We start from the raw sequence: 23,345 nt of genomic DNA, 5'->3' as shown, positions 1-23,345 counted from the left end.
ATGGGCCCTGACGGGATGCACCCGCGAGTGCTGAGAGAGCTGGCAGATGTTATCGCTAGACCACTCTCCATTGTCTTTGCAAGGTCATGGGGAACAGGAGAGGTGCCTGAGGACTGGAGGAAGGCTAACGTCACTCCAATCTTCAAAAAAGGCAAGAAGGAGGACCCAGGGAACTACAGGCCGGTTAGTCTCACCTCTGTCCCTGGGAAGGTAATGGAGCGACTCATTCTGGATGTCGTCTCCAAACACATAGAGGAACAGGAAGTTATTGGAAGTGGTCAACATGGATTTACCAAGGGCAAATCATGCCTGACCAATCTGATAGCTTTCTATGATGTTATAACGGGTTGGCTGGATGAGGGGAGAGCCGTAGATGTCATCTACCTTGACCTTAGCAAGGCTTTTGACACTGTCTCCCATAACATCCTCATTAGGAAGCTGAGGAAGTATGGGCTAGACGAGGTGACAGTGAGGTGGATCGAGAGCTGGCTGAGTGACAGAACCCAGAGGGTTGTGATCAGCGGCACAGAGTCCAGTTGGAGGCCTGTAACGAGTGGTGTCCCTCAGGGGTCAATACTTGGACCAATTTTGTTCAATATATTCATTAATGACCTAGATGAGGGGACAGAGTGTATCCTCAGCAAGTTTGCTGATGATACCAAGCTGGGAGGGGTGGCCGACACTCCAGAGGGCCGTGCTGCCATCCAGCGTGACCTGGACAGGCTGGAGAGCTGGGCAGAGAAGAACCAAATGAGGTTCAACAAAAGCAAGTGTAGGGTCCTGCACCTGGGAAGGAAGAATGCCAAACACCAGTATAGGTTAGGGGCGGACATGCTGGGAAGCAGCTCTGAGGAGAAGGACCTGGGGGTCCTGGTAGACAGCAAATTATCCATGAGCCAGCAGTGTGCCCTTGTCGCCAAGAAGGCCAATGGCATCCTGGGCTGCATAGGGAAGACTGTGGCCAGTAGGTCGAGGGAGGTCATTCTCCCCCTCTACTCTGCACTGGTGAGGCCACAACTGGAGTACTGTGTCCAGTTCTGGGCTCCCCAGTTCAAGAGGGACAGGGAACTACTGGAGCGAGTCCAGCGAAGGGCAACCAAGATGATTGTGGGACTGGAGCACCTCCCTTATGAGGAAAGGCTGAAAGAGCTGGGACTCTTTAGCCTGGAGAAGAGAAGGTTGAGGGGGGACCTGATTAATGTTTACAAGTACCTAAAGGGTGGGTTTAAGGAGGACGGAGCCAGGCTCTTTTCAATGGCTCCCAGTGACAGGACAAGGGGCAATGGGCACAAGCTAGAACATAGGAAGTTCCGTTCAAATACACGGAAAAACTTCTTTACAGTGAGGGTGACAGAGCACTGGAACAGGCTGCCCAGGGAGGTTGTGGAGTCCCCTTCTCTGGAGATTTTCAAGACCCGCCTGGATGCAGCCCTGAGGGATGTGCTTTAGGCAATCCTGCTCTAGCAGGGGAGTTGGACTAGATGATCTCTAGAGGTCCCTTCCAACTCTGAAGATTCCGTGATTCCGTGATTCCGTGACTAAAAAGGAAACCCAAAATACTGAAATTTTGTGAAGAGGGGTAGAGATTACGGAACTAACGGATTTCTGTGACTACCAGAGAAGCAGCTGAAAACACCTTTCACATCCCAGACCACACGGGTTTTAAACAGGGAAATAAATTGCTCTTTTCCTGGAACGCTTAGGCTGGTAGCATCTTAAACTTTACATTATTATTCAAGAACAGACAGGATTAGATTTGGCATTCTCCTTTCAAAGATTTGCAGAAGTGAACTCCCAGTTCAGATTTGGTGCCGAACAGCAGCAGCTGAACAACAGGAGAAGCTGCTGAGCACTTGCAGTAGTTGGCCACAAGATGTGAGTGAGCAGCGAAGGTGATACGTGGCATGCTGATGTCATTCAAACCTGCTGCAACAACTGCTAGGAAAGAGGCAGGCAGGACAATTCTAGCCCCACTACAAGGGCTGTGGATAGCCTGTGATAGCAAAAAATATAGACACTGGCCAGACTTCCCTTGCAGCAGAATCAGATGGCCAAAAGATAATCTTAATTGCAGTGCTGGGTTTGTTTTTTTGGAGAAACTTTCTGAGGTGCAAGGCATTGGAGGTCCTACAGTCATTCCTCCTTCTTTTCATCTATTAGACACCGTAACAGAGAAAAGCCGAGCTTGGTCACTAACAGGTAAGGCACAAACTCATTTTGTCAATCTGTTATAATTTTGACCTGCCAAGTCCCACACATTATGCATGAGCTACACTACTCTGGCTCCTGTGCCAAATCCACCTCTGCATAGCGGCCACTGCCCTATAACCCATCCTCTTCTGCCAGTGACATCTTTCATGGGATCCCAGGACAGGAGCACGGCTGGAGCACGGCAGCTGGGGGAGGACCAGAGGGCAGGCTCTCAAAAGGTCAGAGGAGATGCGCTGGAACAAGTATCTCTTAGCAGTATTGTGTATCTGCGGACTCGTAGACCTGAGTCTGTGCCTGCCCTTGACAGGCATGAGAACATCTGTTACCTGACTTACAGAGTACCACACATCACATCATATGGAAGCGGAAGGGCTGAACAATTCACAGAAGAAGTGATAAAGCATAAGCTCCTGTTTAAATTTTAGCTATGTATTTGTATCTTGTAAAGCTACAGACATCCAATTTCCTACCCAAACAGGGCACTAGGAAGAGCATACAAACAAAATGGCAAGACAACTCCAGTATTACTTAAAACTACCAATTCTTACCTCATTTCAATGTCCCACAACGCTGCATCATCACTTATCCAGGGATTGGAAGGCTCAGCAGGAGTTATAAAGGGGTCATATTCCACATACTGCTCTGTGTAGGCTATTAAACTGACAGATATAAGAAAGAAAAAAAAAAGAATCAGGGCCTGGATGCTCAGTCGTGTCAGAGAGGTACAGCTTTTAATTTTTATTTTTGTGTGTGTGTGTGTGTATGTGTGTGCTTCTTTTTATTTTTGTAGGGATTGGTCAGCAGAAACTACAGGAGTCCCTTTTCCCAGGAATGGTGCATGCAAGGATTTCTCTGCGAACACCCATCAGCTCACTGCAGTAGTTTCTTCAAGCTCGTCTCTGTCGCGATGCTCACAAAAAGCCCAAAGAGGCAACGACTGGATTACTATGGGAGGGTTTCCCCCAGAGAGCCACGGGATGACTATGAAGCGCATGCCCTCCTCTTCGTTTGTTTCATGTTGCTATGCCCTCTTGCCTTTTTGGTTTTTGCAGACTTTTGCAGCCACTTAACTTGATGCATTATGAGTAACTCATCTAAACAGGGTCATGTGCTGTAGCTAAGAATACACTTAAGTCTTTGGAAGATCACAGTCCTGAGCATGAAAGCTTCAGGCTATAGATTATTTTTTTTTAAGTTGGCATACCATTTAGTCTAATGTCACTATTGTAAAATACTTCAGCAGTACTTTATAACAATTAACTTAGAATGTAGTAAATGATATGCATGTTGGAAAAACACCTGGCCTTTATACTGGCTTGCTTCATGAGGAGTCAGATAAGACCTATAGCCTCTAATCCTCACTAGGATGAGATTCAAAGAGCTTCCTGGAAAAAGGACTGTGTCTGCTTGCATAAGTGATTCAGGAATTCCACTGAGGTTGGGGCTAGAGGCGCATTTTTACAAAAGAAAGACAGCATATATGAAATAAATCAAAAGAAATTTGTCCTAGTCTATATTGGAAATACTCTAAGGCACTTTTTAATTTTTTTGCCTAGGTCTGCCAAGTAATTAACTAAGTTAATTGAGTCTCATCATACTGAGCGACTAATCTACTTGCACTGTGATTGTCCATGCTAAACTTTACCTCTGTCTTCCACACCTCAAAAAGACAGAACAATGAAAAGACCCTGTGAAACAAAGGGTCAGAAAAGGCAGAAAGTTCCCCTGACCTGCTCTACGGTAATTATTTCTTTTTGTTTGTCCTAGCTCTTATCATGAGGCATTAAAATCATACACTTTTGTAACCACAGCAGGTTCCCATTGCCCCTCAGGGCACTCAGGGCTGTCTCATCTCATTTCATTAATTACATTTCATGACTGCTGTGGGTCAAGGGTTGGAGGAGGGAGCAGCGTCCAATTTCAGAGAACAGCAGCAATCCCTGAGACATCAATGAGAGAAAGGGTTGGTTAAAAAACACCCCAACAAAAAGGATCAATCAGGAGCTATCTGCTGTGAAACTTGAATTGCTCCTAATAAAATAATAAGAAGGCATCAGAGGTGCTAGTACAAGTACTAGCAAAAATAAAAGGGGAAAAAACTAAATAAAAGAAAACAAGGGGGAACTGCTAAACACATTTTGCTGATTCAGTATAATGACAGCAGCAGAATCATTGCCTTATTGTCTAAAGGAGGCTACAGGCGGGGGACTCCTAAGGGAAAGCATTTCTGTCAAAATGCACACCTGGATTTTTGGCCTTTCAGGTGATGCAATGTAATTCTGGTAGAAGAGGTGGTGGGAAGAATTCATCAAAGGGTGCAGAGCTTGCCTTGAGAGCCCGACTGTCTCACAAATGCAAGGGCCCTGCTGAGCCCTCACAAAAACCTTGGGAAGCTGAGAGGATAACACAGATTTGTGACACATTTTCATCTAGGGAGCTGAGATTGCTCAAGTTTTCCCCAGCCATTTCTGTGATGCTACACGTACTGGGATCACACCAACACCGCACAGTGCAGTCAGGGAAAACAGTAGGTATAATATAATGACAGTTTTGCTCAATAGTTCTCAAATCTCATGGCCAAGTCCTAAATCTGACAACGTGCAGGTCCCAACTGGGGAGAAAGGATGTGGAAGAAAGGAGGGGAAGACCGTTTCCAAGGTGTCTGGAGCAGCTGAGGGATGCCTGCTCCCACAGTTGGTGCAGATCTACTCCAGGAAGGGGAACAGGGAGCAGGGGGGAACAAACCAATGAAATAAATGCCAGCTACTGAAGGAGTTGGAGTTAATCTTTTGAGAGCCTTTCCATTCCTCTTCAGCTGGACAGGGGCTACCCCATAGCATAGCATGCATTCATGGAAAATGTATGTGATTCGCCTATCACTATTAAAATTAATTCCTATTACAGATTAGACAGCAGCCTGTTTCCCCCACCACCCCCTGCTTTATTTCCTCCTTGTGACTGCCCTTGTCCTGCCTGAAAGTGCACTTGCACTGTACTGTAAAAATGGCAGGTGGTGCCGCTGTAGGCTTGGCTGTTGAAAGAAGCGTGCCGAGATGTCATCTCCAGCACCCCGACCTGCCACGCTGCCACTTAAACTAGTCCCAAAAGCAGCATCCAGCCTGAAAAGTGACTTGCTAATAACAGCACCTCCTTAAGCAGAGATTTGTCCCTGGCGTGTGCATTCAGCATTTTACATCAGGTTTTCAGGCCACACAGGTTTTTATTTCAGGCAATTGTTTGACTTGTGTCATGTGCATTCATTCCTCCTCACCTGCTAAGCTGCTGGACTCAGCAGCCCCTCTACTTCCCTCTCGCCTGCTCCATGACCCTCCACATCCAAGCTGCTCTTCCCACCACTCTCTACACCGAGCCCTGGGACCCTCCAGCAACGCTGCCACCCAGGGTCATCACATAACGAAACACTCTTAACAAGATACAGATATCATGCCTGCCCAGGGAGGTGGTTGAGTCACCAACCCTAGAGGTATTTAAGAAATGTGTAGATTTGGCACTTCAGGACATGCTCTAGTGACAGAGATTGTAGGTTGTTTTTTGTGGTGTTGTGTGTGTGTGTGTGTGTGTGTGTGTGTGTGTGTGTATGGTTGGACTCGATGATCTCAAAGGTTCTTTCCAATCATGAAGATTCTATGATTCTATGATTTTCATTCGTTATAATTTCAAACTGAAACTTTCAAAACAGGAGAAAAGAACTTTTTGATTGTTCTCAACTTATTTACTTTTCTCCTGGTCATCAGTTTGCACAGGTTTTGATAGCAACATTTTCTTCTCCAGTTTGGGACCAACAGCAACAACAAAAAAAAAAAGCCTGAGCCCTTTTAAACCAGGAAAATTTTCTGTCCAGTTTTACTGAAAACTACTAGGGTTTTTTTGGCATCGACAATGTTACATTTATAATGTCAGTAGCTCCTTATGAACTATAACAACAGGTATGTTATGTGGAGAGGATTCGATGTTCACAAGTGAATGAGTTTTACTGAGTCCATCTTATTGAATAAATACCTACCGAGAAAAAATTCAAGCAGAACAGACCTGCTTGCTTGTAAATTACCAGCCTGGAAATTATTACTGTCTCAGTATATTAAGGTCATTGTAAGTAAATTCAGTAGAAAATGACATTTTTTGGTAAAGCACAAATGTATCTTCTTAATAAAAAAGAATGAGAAAGCCCAAAACATAAATACGAATGTGCTAATTTCAATCGTACAATGTAGTGTACGTGCAGGATTTCAAGGAGCCTCTGAATATTTTCTATTTAATTGGATAAATTTTCACTTTAGTTGTTAAACTTTATGAGCCAATAGGAACTTACTTTGGGGGTCTCGCCATTTAATTTGCCTAGTTTAGTACACACATGCTAATTACAGGTGCAGGCACTGCAAAGCACATTTCATATGGTTTTTAAATTCCTCTATTATTTCTCTACAAGGCACCAGCCCTTACCAGGTCCCTCATGTTCAACACAGTTTTGCTCTAGAAGTGATGTTACTGAAGAGCACGCTGATCCCTACATTTGTCTCGGTGATTCCCCTACCAAAGAGCATAACTTACAAGAATCTAAGTAAAGGAGCTGTCATTCTCTATTAAATTTGAGCTTGGTCTTTACCTATTCGTACTTTCCTACCAGAACTAAATATTCTGCACGTCAAATTGTGCCTTGATTTGCCTCTGTGAGAAATCCACCTCTTAAAACACTGCCTTGAGTAGCCCAGGAACAACCTCAGTACTTCCCATAGGATTCCATAGGTATAAGTGGGAGCGGAAACCGGCCCTACAACACCAGTATGAACGCGGACACGAACACCATATGCAACAAGACGAAAACGCAGCTTCTTCCCCAGATCTGTGCCAAAAAAACAAGAGATGAGCACAGAGAGTTCACCCATTAAAAAAAAAAAAAAAAAAAAAAAAAGGTATTTTCAAATTGAAACAGGAATGCCTTTTCTGCAAATAAACTCTAGGGTTGTGCAGGGGTGGGAAACAAAAGTACTGCAAGGGTTCTTTCTTTTGTGAATGATATTTCTTTTGGTTTTACAGTACAACAGCATGCTCATTTTTCACCTACTTTTTGCCAGTGGCAGGAGAGCGAGTGCAGAAGTGTCAGTGGTCAGCAGACAGGCAGCACAGCCAGTTAAGGAAGGGGAAGGACTGATGAAGGATTGAAGGGGGAACCAGCCTTTGTGCATTCCTGCCCGCTCTCTGTTTCTGGAAACACCAAACTGGAGATGAGGAAATCATGCAAATGGGGACACTCACCTTTCTGCTACTTTGGACATCTTTAAACAATGTCTCTCTATCTGCACGTTCAGAAAAGTTATCTGAGGAGAGAGATGACAAGGACATTTACAATCCAGGAGCTCTACAGCATGCATTGATCATATCCCAACGCACTATTGATTTCTCTTTCCAAACAGCTTGAAAGTAACTTAGAAGGAAATGGGACTCTTCCCTAGGTATTAGAAAAAGCTTATTAACTGCTTCCAACAGGAGTCTCAATTTCCTACGGCAGAGACCCAGGGGAAGCTTCAGAAGACATAATTAAAAGTAGGAAAGGCACATATTTGAGGCCGAGGTTCCTAGACTACTCATGGTGCAATGTGATCCCCTTTTTACACCACACTCCTCTCTTCCATTTCTCAAACTGACTGGCATCACAAGACCAATAACGGTTTTACAGCACATTAGCACTCTGCTATCAACTGGTTCTCAACAGTAGTCTGCAGCCTATGTGCTCATGATGAGTACTTCACAGTACTCATCAGCCTATGATGGAAAAAAGCTCAAGAAATTTAGTGTTGAGGTTTTGTTCAGAAGACCACCCTGAAAACAGCTGCCTAAGAAACGTTTAAAACTTTACTAAAATGCTAACCTAGAGATTCCTGCCTGTAATTCAGTGAATGCTGCTCGTTACAGCAAAGGAATTTCGAGGGAGAGCTCCCTGTGCTGGAGCAAAGTTGTGCGAGGGCTGGCCATTCCTTGGAGTGATGGTGCAAATAACTTCTTTCCAGTTCCCTAAAAGTTCTGACTGTACAGTCTAACAGTCATGCACCAAATGATGCCTTTCCTCCCTGCCCATCCCCAGCCTGTGCCCCAGTATGCCATCTTCTTCCCTTGTCTTTGTCACTGCCCACTTTTCAGATATCCTCAGTGATCTGAAAATTAATCTGTCTACTGGTCCATAGAGAGAGCAATACTAGATTCAAAGGTCAGTATTACCCATAACACGTATCATCATACAGCTGCACTGCTCAATTAATATATAAATATATCTTTAAATACTTACTACTTCGCATAAAGTATGTGAGGATCAAGGGCAGGTGATGCATAGAATTGGTTTTGCTGATATCTCCATAACTTCGTATGTGGGGTTTTTTTTCCAAGATAACAGTTCCCAGAGAGTTGTGATACAGACATCTACTTACTTGTTTCCGGAAATCTTCTTTTGTAGTTTTGCGTACAGGTTGTGAGGGCACATGTACAGGGCTTTGGGGCTGAGACTCCTCTGTAACCCCATACACTGACTGTGAGGAACCAATAAACAAACAGAAGAGATTACGGCATTTTTCCCTGTTATGCAATGAGGAAAAGTGCAGTATGCAAACCAGTAAGGTAACAAGCCAGCAATTTCCTACTGTTTATATCCATACAGGTCAATAATCATTCAGCCTGGAGCAAAATTTACAGATCAGGCTGTGCTTGCAGGCGCCTGCACTTGGAAAGTCTGCAGGCATGTTAAGAAATGGGTTTATTTTAAATGTTAAAATGCAGCTGATAATTTTTAGGAGCTCTGAGGGCTGTGTGTGTCAAGGCTTGTAGGATGAACACCGGGAATGGTCATCGTGGTGAACCAAGCAGAGAAAGAAAAGATAAGAACCTAATCCTATGTCATTTTCTTCTGCTTGGTTTAATGTCGTATTGTAAAACTACAAATTGAAGAAAGAGCTTAACCAGGTGTCAATGGGTTAAGTTCAAAGGAACCTCTCAAAACTAAAACCTGCAGATTGACTTGTAGCCATTCATTTTAAGGACAGAGGCCTGCACTGAAAGTAATATCAGTTCCCCTTTCATTTAATGCTTTTGCTTTTTATTTAACATTCATAAGAGACGTGTGAATAGCTCTGCTGCAATTTAACTTCCAGTGGAAGTTCAGGAGTCTGGTGTCACCTCCAAAACTAATATGTACACAAAAGAGCTATAACTTGCTGGAAGTCAAAGGCACCCAACTTGCTAATGATCCAGCCTTTGAAATGATTAAGGCAAGTAAACATCTCTGATAAATCTGTGCCCAAATAATTTCTGAAAATGGGACCTAGGTACTTTTGCCAACTGCTTTTAATTTTATGGGAGTGCAGAGCCAGTAGACATCTGCAACACAGAGCTCCTTAATGCCCTTCTCAGCTGTACCCAATCACCCAGACTGTACCCCTCTGATGGCAAAACAGGAATACTAAATTCACAGATTAGAACAAAACACAATTGATATTTGCAAAACACTTTTTTTTGTTCCTATCGGGAAACTCTGATCTACTGTAGGTGTCAAGTATGATTTGCCTTTAAAAAAACAAAAAAAACCCCCAGAAACTCAAACTGACCTTTTTCACCTTCTGTGGGTTTTTCATACGACGACATTTTCTAATGTCCATTTCTGTGGTGTTCACACAGCCCGGCTGAAAAGAGATGGCAATCGTATTAGCCCTCCGTTTACAATCCACACACTACCTTACCTTTCTAAAATATACGAAAATATACTTGTCCAAAATTCTTTCCTGAAGTTTGCATCCCATCAATTATGCTTCCTAAACAAGAGAGTGCATATACCCAAAGTCGGCATCTCAGCATCAAATCCATTTACTCATAACTTTGCCACCAAAAGGAAATCTCTCAGCTAAGAGGAGAGCTTTTTCTAGGAGGTCTGAGCCAAACTGGGTAAGCTGCTTTTCTTTTGTACACACAATAAATAATCTTCAAAACTTAATGTTTATCACGTATTTCCAAATCAAGCGTTCCATGCATTCACACGCCTAGAAAGTCTTAAAATAATCTTGTAGACACTGAGCTTGTTTTGAACTGAGAGCAAAAATCCACGTGGTGACTTTAAAGGTAATGTCTTTGTGCAATAAATGGCACAGTGTTTACTAGTATCAAAACTTTCCTGTAAAAACCTGGAAAGTCTCATCAGTAAAAAAGAGCTTTACCACAGGCCTGTGCACATCCCAGAATGCTCTTTCCTGGCTGTCCAAAATCTTTCTTTCTGTTTTATCCTTTTTCCTGTCGATTCTGAAAACAAAAGCGTAGACATATGAGTCAACATACAAGTATGCTTTTCTTTGTTACTGTTCCTAGCTGGGGTTTTAACCCTGTGACAAAAAAAATTCATAAATCCACTTTTTTGTACAGAAATGTCACAGTCCCACTTGCAAGGCCATGTGCCATGAACAAAATATCACTGATGTTTGCTCCAATATGTATCAAAAGAGATTTTCCTATTAAGGTGGGAAATTTATTTTAACCTCTGCTTTTTCATCTGGTGAGGAAAACGACCTTTCCTGGTACTCCGTTCCCAGACCCTGATTTGGCAAGCTGGGGAAGTTCATGTTTGTCTTTGGCTCTGTCCAGAGACACACCGGGACCTCTTTACTCCAGGTGAAGCTCTTGGCTGCTGCCAGACGGAGGTCCATGTCGGGAGGTCCCGTTGCACCCAGGTGCCCCAGTAGCACTGCTGGTATGACCATAGACTGCGAAGGGGCAGCTATCCCAGGCATTCCCAGCAGCAACATCACAGGCAGCACCTGAGGACACGCTCCTTCGGGCTCTGCCCGCCCGCCCTGGGGTTGGTGGAGGGAAGGGTGACAGCACAGGTGGCCAAACTTGCTGCATGGCCTCGTGCAAGCCAGTGCTCACTCAAGAGACGTGCAACTGGGCCAGCACAACTGCAACCCAATAATTTCATCCCTGATGCAGCCAGTGAGTCGACTCACTCGAAGTACATGCAAAGGCTGCCGGGGGATGTTCAGAGCAACTGCTCCCCTGTCTCTCGGCAGCACTGAGCAATGTGTGTCTGGTGCCCCACTCCTGTGCTCAGCTCTACACAAGCACAGCAAAGTCACCACCGGCTTGCAAGATCTACCTGGATGAGGCACAGGAAAAGAGGAACCGCTTTCATCTCCAGAGGAGGATCGAAAAGCTGACAGTGTCCCTGTGCTGGATTCCTGCACTGCTGCCACCCGGAAGAATCAAAAGGGTGGGGAAAAAAACCCATGCGAGCTGGGATTTCTGACCATTAGGTTCTCCCCTCTCCTGTTTTTCTTAAGGAGGGGCAGTGATCCTTAGCTAAGTCTGTGCTGGGAATGTACCAATGGGGGTCTGAAATGGAAGTTTCTGAACACTCCTCCCCATAAAAAAACCCGAGTCCTACGAAGTTTGGGATCACTCTCTGGATATCACCTCTGCAAGGCTGGGATGAGAAACCAGCTCTGTACAGGCTCTGTACCCGCTGTCAGACAGCAGTCGCTGCATTGCGCTGAAGAGCAAACATGGACACCAGCCCAAAACCTCTTGTTTTGGAGTGAGCCCTTCGTGCCCGGCCAAAGGGGAGGGTGAAGTCTTCTGCCAACCTCACACCACACAGTGCACACAAACTGGAGGGGCTCTTTGAAGGCTCCATGAATTGTCTTCATGGGTTCTTAGTGCTGAACCCAGGTTCTCGGCTCAAATCCCCAATTCACATTTTAAACTACAAAGACACAAATGTGGATGCAGTTTTTGAGCCATGTATGTGCAAACGAAGACACGGAAGGTGAAGCAGAACTTGATAAGCAGGAGGAGTGTTTTCATGTATTTCTGTTTGGTTTTCCTTTTCAGATAATTCAGGACGGTGAATTACACTGTGAATTCCAGCATTGCCTTGTTGGAAATCTGATGACTGAAGCATTACGTGAACTGGGAACCAAGAAGCTGAAACTAGCCAGCAAAAAAAGTTGACAGTGGCCAGTCCATACTTACGTTTCAATGAAAACATAATGCAGAAAAGATGACTAAGCATTAGTGATCACATAAAGAATAGATATTTACATTTCTTTCTTAGGTAATAGCTGTATGCTGTAGACAGAATGCAGAATTCTGTTTTGACTTAAGGTTGGTTGTTGATTTTTTTTCTTATCTTGACAGTAAACTTTTAAGTAACTGAAAGTACAATTGCTATCGTAACTTCTAATTTTCTCTTCCAAACAGAACACTGTCATTCTGGTCAGAAAAAATCTCTTAATTACCTTGTAATTTAAAGGATAATTACTATGTACTTAAATAGTGCATAATTACAATATTATTAAGTAAAGAATTAATCAAAATTCCAAAGAGTTAATCAAAGATGGAGACACATACCTCGGCCACACCCTCAAGCAATTATGTTCCTTAACTTTTTAGCATCTAATGCTGAAAGTGCAAATTCTTTCTAGTGGTACAGAATGTCAGTACTGGTGTTCTCATGCACCAACTTTTCCATTTTATAGGTGACAACTACTCGCATGAAACAGACGTGTAGGGGTTTAGACACTAGTTTGTAGACACAAGTCTACCCTGGACCATACCCATTTTGAAGCAATAATGAAAACATGTTCAAAACATTAAGAGGCTTCAAACTATTTTCACAAGGGGAGATGAGGAAAAAAAATGTAGGTTTCAATTATGATCAGAGAAAAGCAAAAACCCAAATACTAAATCTAAGGAAGTTTCATATAAGTGGTACCCAATTTTCCACACTAATTTAGTAGCACAAGTCAGACTACACAGAGTAGAGGTACAATGGAGTCCAATGGGGACTGGTATAAAGGAGAAAACCAAATCCAGTCTACTGTAAATACCACCCTTATAATCACTTTCAAGTGGCAGTATTTTTAAACTCAGAAATACTTTACAAGCATGGAGTAACGCAGACAGACGATAAAGTTCTGTTCTCGCCATTTACACAAAACAAAAACACTACACAAAAGTAGAAGCAGAACAGGCAAGTGAACTGCCCAAGCTCCCATGATGAATCCAGTTCCAGGAGCTCCTGACCAACATTTCCATGTACAGATAATTAAATCCATCTTTTGGATTCTGGCACAAACCTTCAGAATTGGCTCTCTATTCTTTCTGGTCTGCTGGTGATTAAAATTCACCAACACCTTCTGAGCTTAGTCGCAGTAAAGGCTTTGACAGAAAAATATTATCTTTACAGAATCCCCTTCCCTTCACAGCTCTAAATACTGGTGCAGTTTAGTGCTCCAGGATTACTCACTTCACTTGGGCCTCAGCTTGCATGAAGATGAATTCCCACTTTCTTGCAAATGCTCTCTGAAGTCTTGCTAAGTTTTCCTGACAAAAGATGAAAATAGTAAGAACAATTAATCAATTAATCCCTGTAATTATAACTGCTGCTTAAGAGCACAGTTAGTGTGTAGGCTGCTTAGTTTATTCCTTTTTTTTTTTTTTAAGCTGGAAAACTGAAGACACGGAAGTCGGAGTTGGTTTCAGGTGAACTATCCTGCAGGCAAAGCAAGGCTGTAACACATCCTTTCAGGCTGCAGCCAAGAGGGCCCTGTCAGGGAGAAGTAATGGAGCGTGATGAAGACAGCCTGAGCTCTGCTATGAAAATAGTGATGGACTTGTTCCCAAAAGATAACACTGAGAAGCTTTGTGAAGCTGATGACTTTCATTTCTGACAGCAGATGGCTGCCACCTGCACGTTTCCCTCTCATCCCTACTTTCCCTTCCTCCCCCCCACCACTCTCTTCTCTTCAGGCTTTTTGCTAAGGTGCAAAGCCTGAGCATCCCTTGCTTTCCCCGGTCCTGCTCACTGCCGAGAGCATCACGCAGCTGCACAACACTGAAGGCTGGGGATTGCCAGGATGATTCATAAAAGGAAATAGCTTGTTTGTCTGAACAATGAACGTCGCTCGCTGCAAAGACTGGGTCCAGATGCAGCCTCGCTCTGCGTCTGAAGTAAGAGCTCTGGTCCAGACCCATTACAGAGAGCGTTGTGATCTGAACATTTGGAGGTGGATGTGACTTCATCACAACTCAAGATAACTCAGGACGTGAACAGAATTTCAGGCTCAAATAGCCCCCCAAAGCCACATATCCACACCCACCCTGACAAGGAGGCCTAGGAGACCATTAACCTGATGCTCTTCTCCATTACAGCTGGTTCAACTGTTGCAAATTTTCACTGAAATGAACACTATTGATTTTCTTTTTACACCTGTTCCCTTTATTTCAAGAAAGTGCTTAAGCGCATGCATTTCAATGCTAGAAGAAACCTTTCTCCTATTTATTTTGAACTCTTGTATAACACAAGGAATAAAGCTTGGCCCTGTTACCACCAAGTCCATGTAAGAGTTTCAGTCCATATACAAGGAAAAAAAACAGTTAAGCAAATGATTTACAGCTGTGCTGAAGCGTGATGATTTCCTTAACTGTGGCTACAAGGAAGAACTACTTGTAATTATCTGCAAAACCAATTTTTTGTGGGTTTCTTTTTTTTTAATTTTATTTTAAATTATGTTCACATGTGCCCTCTGGAATAAATATGCTGAAGCCAATGAAACATCCCCAATTGAAGCAATATTTGAATCACGCTTATGTTTGGCCAATTAGAAACAAAATGGAATGCAATTATGCAAGCCTAATCATATCATCAAGACCCCTGCTCTTCCAGTATAAATGGGGTTAGGGGTTGCCTATGAATCCTGCAAGCAGAACCTAAAAATGAGAAGATGTCCCCTGAGGTGCTTTGTAGAGACTGTCTGTGGAAACTCCAGGTCAGTGCCGATGCCCACGGGGAAGCATTCTCATATTACATCTCCAAAAATGTGTATTAAATATACAGGGCTCCTTCCCACTCCTGTTTCTCTCCCTTGTGCTCAGCTTATATCTCCATTGCATGATCTGCTTCAGCGCCCATAATGACTCGGAAGAGTCGGTGCCATTCTTATCTGATTGTCTCTAATTAAGAGAGCAAAGTTTGAATGCAGAAGCAGTCTCTAATTGTGCAATGCAATATTCACAAGAAAAATGAGAGACTGCCAAGATCTAATTATTTGCCATCACTGGAGCATTGCTACTCTCAGTAGACAGCGACGTGCAAAAGTACTTAGCCATAGCCTCGCTGCATGTGTGTGGGAGTGTGTGTGCTGCTGAACGGCCTTTTGTTGCTTTATGATAGATCTTTAGAGTACTTACAGTTAATTGGTTGGCTCTAAGCAATTTTAATGGTTTTAATAATGAAATCAACAATATTCAGAAGCGAAAGCTCAGCAAAAGGATGTGTAAGTGCATGCAGATTATTATATTCCTTCCTTTATGCCCATACTTCAAGATTAGAACTCGTGGGAACTCTGGATGCATTTCCAGGGTAGACTAGGTAAGTGGTGATTTTTGCATGCTCTTCACTGGAAGGACGAAATGGCATGTATATATATCCACGTGCACAAAAGCCCCAAAATGTGGAAGATAAGGGAGAGGGAAAAAGTTCATACATGGAAAAAACCCCTAAAATATCTGCAATATAAATGTTTTCATTGTAATAAACACAAACCCAGAAGTCCCCCAGAACCAGCTTTGTAAACAAACACTCCAACAAAAACCTTCACATTTGAAATTCAGCTGGTACACTGTTGAGCTAGCAAAAAAAAGAAGTCAATATAATAGAAAGAAAAGTTCAGCTGGTCAGAACATTACACTCACACCAGCCCTGCCCCTCCTGCCGCCATCTTCCCACTCCTATCCAACAAAACCCTGCACAATCTGAAGACAAGGTTGAGGATATTTTTATGGATAATCATTTCATAACAGAAAACATGCCCTGAATAAGCTTGCGCAATAGTTTTTATATGGCATATTGAAAACAGCGCAAGTCTAAAATCTGAAAAATTTCCTTTTAAGGTCTGTAACTAGATGAGTCATCAGCAACTTAATTGCCCAATAATGCACCCGAAAGTCATCATTTTCATGTGTTAATATCTGCTATATAAACCAGGAACTGTTAACTGGAAAGAGGAAACCAATGTAAACCTCTATGTAATCTCCCCAAGTCTTGGCGATCTGGCTGTACAGCAGATGCTTTAATTTGAGATGTTGCAAAGCCGGGGATGTTCCCCAATCATGTTCCAGATCAACCTCAATACAATTTTGACAACTGAAAAAAAAAAAAAGACACAGTAAAGGCTGACCCCAAGGCACAAAATGGCAGCACTCAACTGGCAAGCAAAGCTCTCCCTGCGCCCCTCAGCTTTAAACTCTAGCAGCAGTGTACCTACGGCTTCATAATCCGCCAGCTCCAGCCTAGCTTTGTTCTGCATCGTCCGTTTGCAAAGATAGATGGCTAAAGGGAGAAACAGAAAGGAAAACAAATTACAGACAGATTATTAGTACTAGATCTTAAAAAAAGAAAAAAGCACCCCATGCACAGTTTGTTCTCATCAGAAAGCAACATGAGGCAAGGAACGAGAGGGCTGAATACCCAGCTGACGTTACCCCCTAGTAATCTCGGAGGCCGTAAACATCTGGGACATCTCATTTAAAAGTGCTGAGAGTAGATGCCAGGACCTAACAAGATGTTTGAGAAAGGCACAATTGCTTCTGGGGCTGGTAAAAGATTTAGCATTAGCAACCTGTTCCCCTCAGCACTTTGGGGATATGCCTGCCAAAGCGAGCAGCCCTGCACTTCTTTTCCCCTTTTGTTTAAAAAAGAAAAAAAATAATCAGGATACTGAAATGAAAACAGAAATACGGGCCAGATCTTAAAGGCAGGATCTGAGCGGTTTTTTTTCATATGCTTCATCCACTTATTCTACGCATTTCAAACTGTTAAGAAAAGCCTTCTCGCATTTCACCATAGGCAGACACTGCAGAAACTGATGTGGTTTGGGATTCTGAGGGTCACGATAAGCCCAGTGCATGACACCAAACCAGTCCCGGGCTGCCTGCTGGGAAAGCCTCAGCTGGACTGCTAGCTCACCCCATTTCCATTACAGGCTGAAACACAAGGTCCCCAGCACACCCTGGGTATACAGCCAGGTCTGAACTCTGCGCGAGAGAGGTATCCAGTGCTCTCATTTTGGGATGGATTTAAATGTGCATTTTCGAGCTTCCTTGTGTTGTGCTCTCTCCCGTGCTGCAGGGCCAGGTACTTAACTGCCCATCAGCATACTAAGCTGGAGCGGAGCAGAAGGCAAAGCATCATCTACATAACACTGCAATAAATCTTTTGGAGAAAATTTCTGCTTTTCTTTGAAAACTATGGGGCTTTGGTTTCCTGATAAATACAATTTTCTGACACTGTCATAGATGTTTTCCATTGGAAACCTATTCTTCTATTTAAAAATATATGTATAAAAACATGCTACTCATGTAATTCTATTCTATGCTATTCCTACAATTCTAAGCTTCATAAAACACGTGGTAACCAGAGACGATCAGTTCATGTGTATGTGTATTTATACATCCGAAGAGCAGTTTCATCTGTAAACCATTTACAACACCAAATAAAGTGAGAGTCAGTCATCTCACAGTATTTCTTCATGTTAGGCAGTGACCTGCCATTAGCAAGTTAGTTCCTGTCCTGTGAGTGGATCCATGCAAATAGAGAAAGTATGAAGAGCTGCTGGGATTTCAGTTTTATTTGGGTCTACTGCTAGTTTGGGATTAATTCCTGGGAAGACTCCATCTGTACAGACCTCTGATATGCAAAGACTGATTATAAGCATATGTTAGAGATTTCTGGGGCAGATGAAAATCTGTCACTACAGGGCTCAGAGCTAATGCAGTTGCAGCTTGTCCAGCTGTGGGTCAGCTCATATATGGCTTTATTTTGAAGTGTACCGTTCCACTCAATGCCCTTGCAGTGCAATAATTTGACTGCAAAAGCAGTCAGGTATTATAGGAAAAAGCAGAACTTCCCTCTTTGGATTGTTATTCTAATATTTAGCACAGTTCAGACAGTTATATATGGTGACTGTAAAATCTGGAAATTATTTTGCATATAATGAACATCACGTTTTCTCCTAAGCAGTTCCCTTACTGGGATAAACACGTAAGTCTACGCTAGCTTCCCTGCAGATGAGGGCTGCAAATGAACTATTACATGACAGACACCATTGCAGGCTACTTCTCCACCCCAGCAAATGATTTCCAGAATCCACAATGATGAATAATTATTGCCGGGGAAAGAAAAAAACCCTGATTTTTCAGGGAGGAGTTCTAAACTGATCTTAGATTACAAGATATTTCAAAAGAAGCACTTCCAGAAGCTCCTGTTTTATGAGCACACACATGGATTCACTTCCTCTTCCAACACCACACCAGGATGCAACAATTGATTTTATCATTTAACTGTGAAAGAAGTACAGTTCTGCAAAAGACAGCAACATTGCATGCAGACAGCTAAAGATAACAACACTGACATATTTTCTTTATGTATTATCACTGTCTGCAGGCACTCACATGTTTAACACACCATGTTGCAGTTTATTAGCTCATAAACCATGCTCAGTCTTCTCTTTTTTACCAGCTGTCAGCTGGTAATCTTAAAAAAATGGGAAAAAGAAGTCTGATGTTATATATCAAAGAACTTTAACTATAGGTTGCCGTCAGTTATATACTGGTTTATTGATCAGCCAGATGAGTGCCCAGATGAGGGAACTTTTTATTGATCAACATATCAGATTCAGCTACAGATCAGAGTATGTTCTCCCACAAAAGCAATACTGGTATTATTTAAGACTCCCAAGGAGCAGTATTCTGTTTGCCATAAATCCTGCTGAAACGAACACAGCTACGGGAGAATGAAGGTAACGGTAGGTAAAACCCTGGCCCCAGTGAACTCGATGGCTACAGCTCTGTGGGCTTGAGACACCCTGCGATTTTGCTTCACGTACTTGAGATGGGCACAAATCTGCCTCTGATGCTGCAGTCTGACAAGAAATTCTGCTGATGAAGGCTTTAGATGGCCAACAGTAATTATTTTACAGACAATTTTTTCCATCACAAACTTTCTGTACTAACTTTCTACAATGAAGTAAGTATACTCTCACCATAATCTGTGTTTTCTGGCTCCCAGCAGTTTGAAGGCCAAAAGTACGGTGCCTAAGAAACAACATAAGCATTTTTCTAATTTAAGAGATGAAAAACAATTCAGATGCAGAAAAACATTACAAGTACAAAAGGAAGAATCACAAATTCTATGGGCCAGCTTCTGTCCTGAGGGGAAACACTGCCACAGATCTCAGTAAACGCGAGGAAGCTTTTCCAGGAAGGTATCACCTTTAACGTTCCTCACTGGAGGTAAATAGAGATGCTGTAATACAAGCACCTCTTGAGGAGGATGTCCATTATCCTGATGACATTTTAGACCCTGTTGCCATCTCATCTGAATGTGGACCTCTTATCATCTACTCCAGAACCTCCTCTTTCCCCAGGAGGAATTCAGAGGCACCTAGAATTTTATTATTTTTTTTTTTTTTTTTTAGGAGCAGGAGAATCCTTATAGCCTTTTATATATGCTAAACACCACTTGTTTTTTTGGAGCAGGTACCAGTGTAGTTGGCAGCCTAGAAAACATTTTACTTTTTAAATATAACAGATGTCAGAGGTCAAAACTCAGCTGATTAGTCTCGTTCTGAAAGCAGAAGTCCTGCTAAGCTTACTGCTTTTGTTTTCTATCCAGGTCTGCATATTGCAGTTGTTACAATTAATTACAAGATATTACCTACGTGTGGCTGTATTTCAGTTTTAACATGAATGAAAAATAATGTTCCTGTGATCACACAAATTACAAAACACGGTTTTGTGTTACTGATGTAATGCCACAAACGGGCATAGGATATTACACACACAAAGACTATTCCTTGCACCAAAGTACAGTGAGAAAACATGGAGGGATCAAACAATACAGGATTCAATGCTCCTCACTGATATATATCTTACGAACTTCACAAGATGATGAGCTACTGTTGGAAGGAGGGACTGATGTTGAGGTAGAAAGTGGCAAGAAGAGACTAATGGAAAAGAAAAATGATTCTATCGTGTTATTTTTGCAGAAAACGGCTGAGGAGAACTGTCACAGGAAGTGACAACAGGCAAAGAATAAGCAAAAGTTGTAGAAAAGATAAGGAAAAGAAAAGAAAAGTCAATAAGCAGTCAAGACAATTTGATGATGTAGTTTACATGGGCTTAAAATAACGAAAAGAAATTAAATTATACTCTGCTTTTAAAATCTAGCTTCTGAGACCTGCACAGGACAACTTCTTACGGTGTCATTCTTTTAAAAGAGAGACAAATACAACTAAATGGACAATCGGTATTATCCCTGCTTCTGTCAAGTCTTGCACGACAGGAGGAATAGGACTTTGAGAAAAGCAAGGGAGCTGTCATGAAAAATCTTAGCCTGAATGATGCCAAGTAACCAGAAGGTGGGGGGAGATAAGGGGAGGTCTGTGATCTCCTGGGCTTCTTTGTTCACGGTGCCATTGGTCTCATGTGATAACACAATACCACATTAGAGCTACCAGGCTGGTGAGGGGTCTGGAGGCCAAGTGATATGAGGAGAGGCTGAGGGAGCTGGGCATGTTTAGCTTGGAGAAGAGGAGGCTGAGGGGAGACCTCATTGCCCTCTACAACTACCTGAAAGGAGGTTGTAGAGAGGTGGGTGTTGGCCTCTTCTCCCAGGTGAATAATGACAGGACCAGAGGAAATGGTCTGAAGTTGCGGCAGGGGAGGTTTAGGTTAGATATTAGGAAGAATTACTTTACTGAAAGAGTGGTCAAGCACTGGAACAGCCTGCCCAGGGAGGTGGCTGAGTCACCATCCCTAGAGGTATTTAAGAAACGTCAGATTTGGCACTTCGGGGCATGCTCTAGTGACAGAGATCGTAGGGGTTTTTTCTGTGTGTGTATGGTTGGACTCGATGATCTCAAAGGTCCTTTCCAACCATGAAGATTCTATGATTCTATGATTAGCTGTAGGACAGTGAGCATGAGCAGCAGCAACATCAGATGCAAAGAGGAGAACAGGCTTTTCAAATAAAAACTAAATAAGAGAAAATAAACGTAAAGGAGAAATGGGAGGGTGAACAGAAGAGAGGTCACAGGAAAGGTAAGGGAGCTGGCTGGGATCACCTAACAGAAAAATACAAATTCAGCCAGCAGGATTAGGCAGTAGGACTCCAGGTCTGAACTTATTGCTTTTTTTCAAAGTTATACAATCTGTCCAAAAGCAGTTGTTGCAGCACAAACAGTTATCTAGAAGGTTGACAGCAGCAGTTTTTGGAAAGGACATGGAACTCAAGTGCAGGATGCTTTAAAAATTGAACACATCTGGAGGCACAGGGACACTGAGGGATAGAGATGTCCCAGCTTAGGTGACTGCCAAGGTTACAAATCTTCTGTAAAAGAGCCAAAGCCTGAAGCTTGCCCCTTCCCACACCAATTGTGACCAAGAGAGGATAAAAATTTGAATTTTCTGCTATGCCAGAGCTTGAATGTCCAACTCCAAAGTTTGCCTTGGTCCGTTTTTCACAGGAGGGTGGCTACTCAATTCTGTATCAGAGTTAGAACCTGAAAGTCATTTTCTTTCTCCTGGTTTTGTTCAACTCTGAGTACAACAGTGTTGAAATCACGTATGAAAAACAATCACAGGACATATCAGTTCATTTATGTAAAAACTGGGTCAGAAAGTAGAAAAGAGCAGATCTTTATGAAGGGACTACATAACATCCTAAGGCCTCTACCAAGACAGCTTCAATCCCTGTCTTCATAGACCTAATGGATGCTTAAGGATAAAGAGCGGGTAATTTCAGCAGTATTACTGCAGGGACAGTAGAAGGGGCCACAAGGAAGGCAGAGGGCTCACCAACCTGGAAACGATAGAACGTCCCATCATCTTTCAGGGTAAGGACGTGGTCTGAGATCGGAAAGACATAACCCTGTGCAGCGATAAGACTTCCCAAGTGTATTGCTTCCCCTGTGAAAGAGGGAGAACAGCAGGGATATGTCAGGAAGACACACACTGCACACTCTGCTTGCAGCGGCAGCCCTGGCAATGATTCACATGAAGACCTGGTGCACTCATGCCTCTCCGTACCCACACCGCATCCTGACACCTTCTACCACACAAGGCAGGAGAGCAGAAATCAGCCTTACAATACAGAAGAAACACTGCTCAAATGTTTAACCTGCTGGTTTTACGTCTACAAATTGTCACACACCAGTTCTAGAGTCTGAAATCCAATTCAAAGCACATTATCCACCACAGGTGACAGCTGACAAGAAGCCTGTTCCATCAGTGAACGCCACTTGCCTCTATCAAATGTGACAAACACATACAACACTAGGTCAATAGCAGGATGTTTATTCATAAAGACAAATCCTGACACTGCAGCATTGCCATTTGTTAGAGGAAATGGTGCTGAGGTAAAGGGGAGCACGTATCCAACAACTGTCAGGGCAACCTTCACAACCAGAGGTACATCTGCACAGATTTTCAGCCAATGTCAGCTGTGAAAAGCTACATCAACTTTCTCAGACTTGCAAAATACACATCACCTGCTCATGTGCCCCCAGGCAGATAATAAAGTTACTGTCTGCAGCTGAAATTCAGATTTGAGACTTGACTGGACTCATGAGAAGGGATGTGTGTATGGGGACGCCCTGGGTGAAAAAACACTGCCTCTGTCTCTGCTTTTACATGGTGACAGTAGGCAGCAGAAACAAACCGGGAGGTAAGATGCTGGATTTTTTTTCCCATTTCAGAAAAGGAAAAGAAACTTCTGGACCTGCAGATCTTTCCTCCTTTTTCCCAATCTTTCTTTTCCCAGTAGTTCTTAACTGTGCCAAAACAATTTTCATTTCTCTGAAGAGTGAACTCTTTGAACTGGACCCATACACTGATCACTGTTTATGGCTGATTATCCATTTATCTATCTGCTGTGATAAATTCGCAGCCATCATGTGGTCCCACGATGGTGTCTGTGTCATCCTTGGCCAGTATGTCCTTTCAGTCATGGCTACCTTTCTCCATATCATGAAAACCTGCCACTGCGTTTGCCTGCTTAACCACATCCACCACTTCTTTTCTATGTC

General features: G+C 42.9%; 1 protein-coding gene across 2 annotated transcripts in view; it reads right to left on the bottom strand.

Moving 5' to 3' along the window:
• Positions 1–23,345, bottom strand: part of RGS6 (regulator of G protein signaling 6) — a 294,403-nt gene that overhangs the window by 57,852 nt on the left and 213,206 nt on the right. For both annotated transcript variants that reach the window (XM_054200650.1, XM_054200651.1), the window contains exons 5-13: positions 22,121–22,227; positions 19,302–19,353; positions 16,527–16,591; positions 13,508–13,584; positions 10,425–10,506; positions 9,822–9,896; positions 8,652–8,750; positions 7,486–7,547; positions 2,760–2,870 (exon numbers count right to left, since the gene is read on the bottom strand). In XM_054200650.1, the coding sequence (XP_054056625.1) occupies positions 2,760–2,870; positions 7,486–7,547; positions 8,652–8,750; positions 9,822–9,896; positions 10,425–10,506; positions 13,508–13,584; positions 16,527–16,591; positions 19,302–19,353; positions 22,121–22,227 (730 nt within the window). The remainder of the gene's footprint in view (positions 1–2,759; positions 2,871–7,485; positions 7,548–8,651; positions 8,751–9,821; positions 9,897–10,424; positions 10,507–13,507; positions 13,585–16,526; positions 16,592–19,301; positions 19,354–22,120; positions 22,228–23,345) is intronic.

Source organism: Rissa tridactyla, chromosome 4 (assembly GCF_028500815.1).
Source record: "Rissa tridactyla isolate bRisTri1 chromosome 4, bRisTri1.patW.cur.20221130, whole genome shotgun sequence".
Classification (NCBI taxonomy): Eukaryota; Metazoa; Chordata; class Aves; order Charadriiformes; family Laridae; genus Rissa; species Rissa tridactyla.
The sequence above is the reverse complement of the archived record's forward strand: the minus strand, read 5'-3'. Positions and strand labels throughout refer to the sequence as shown.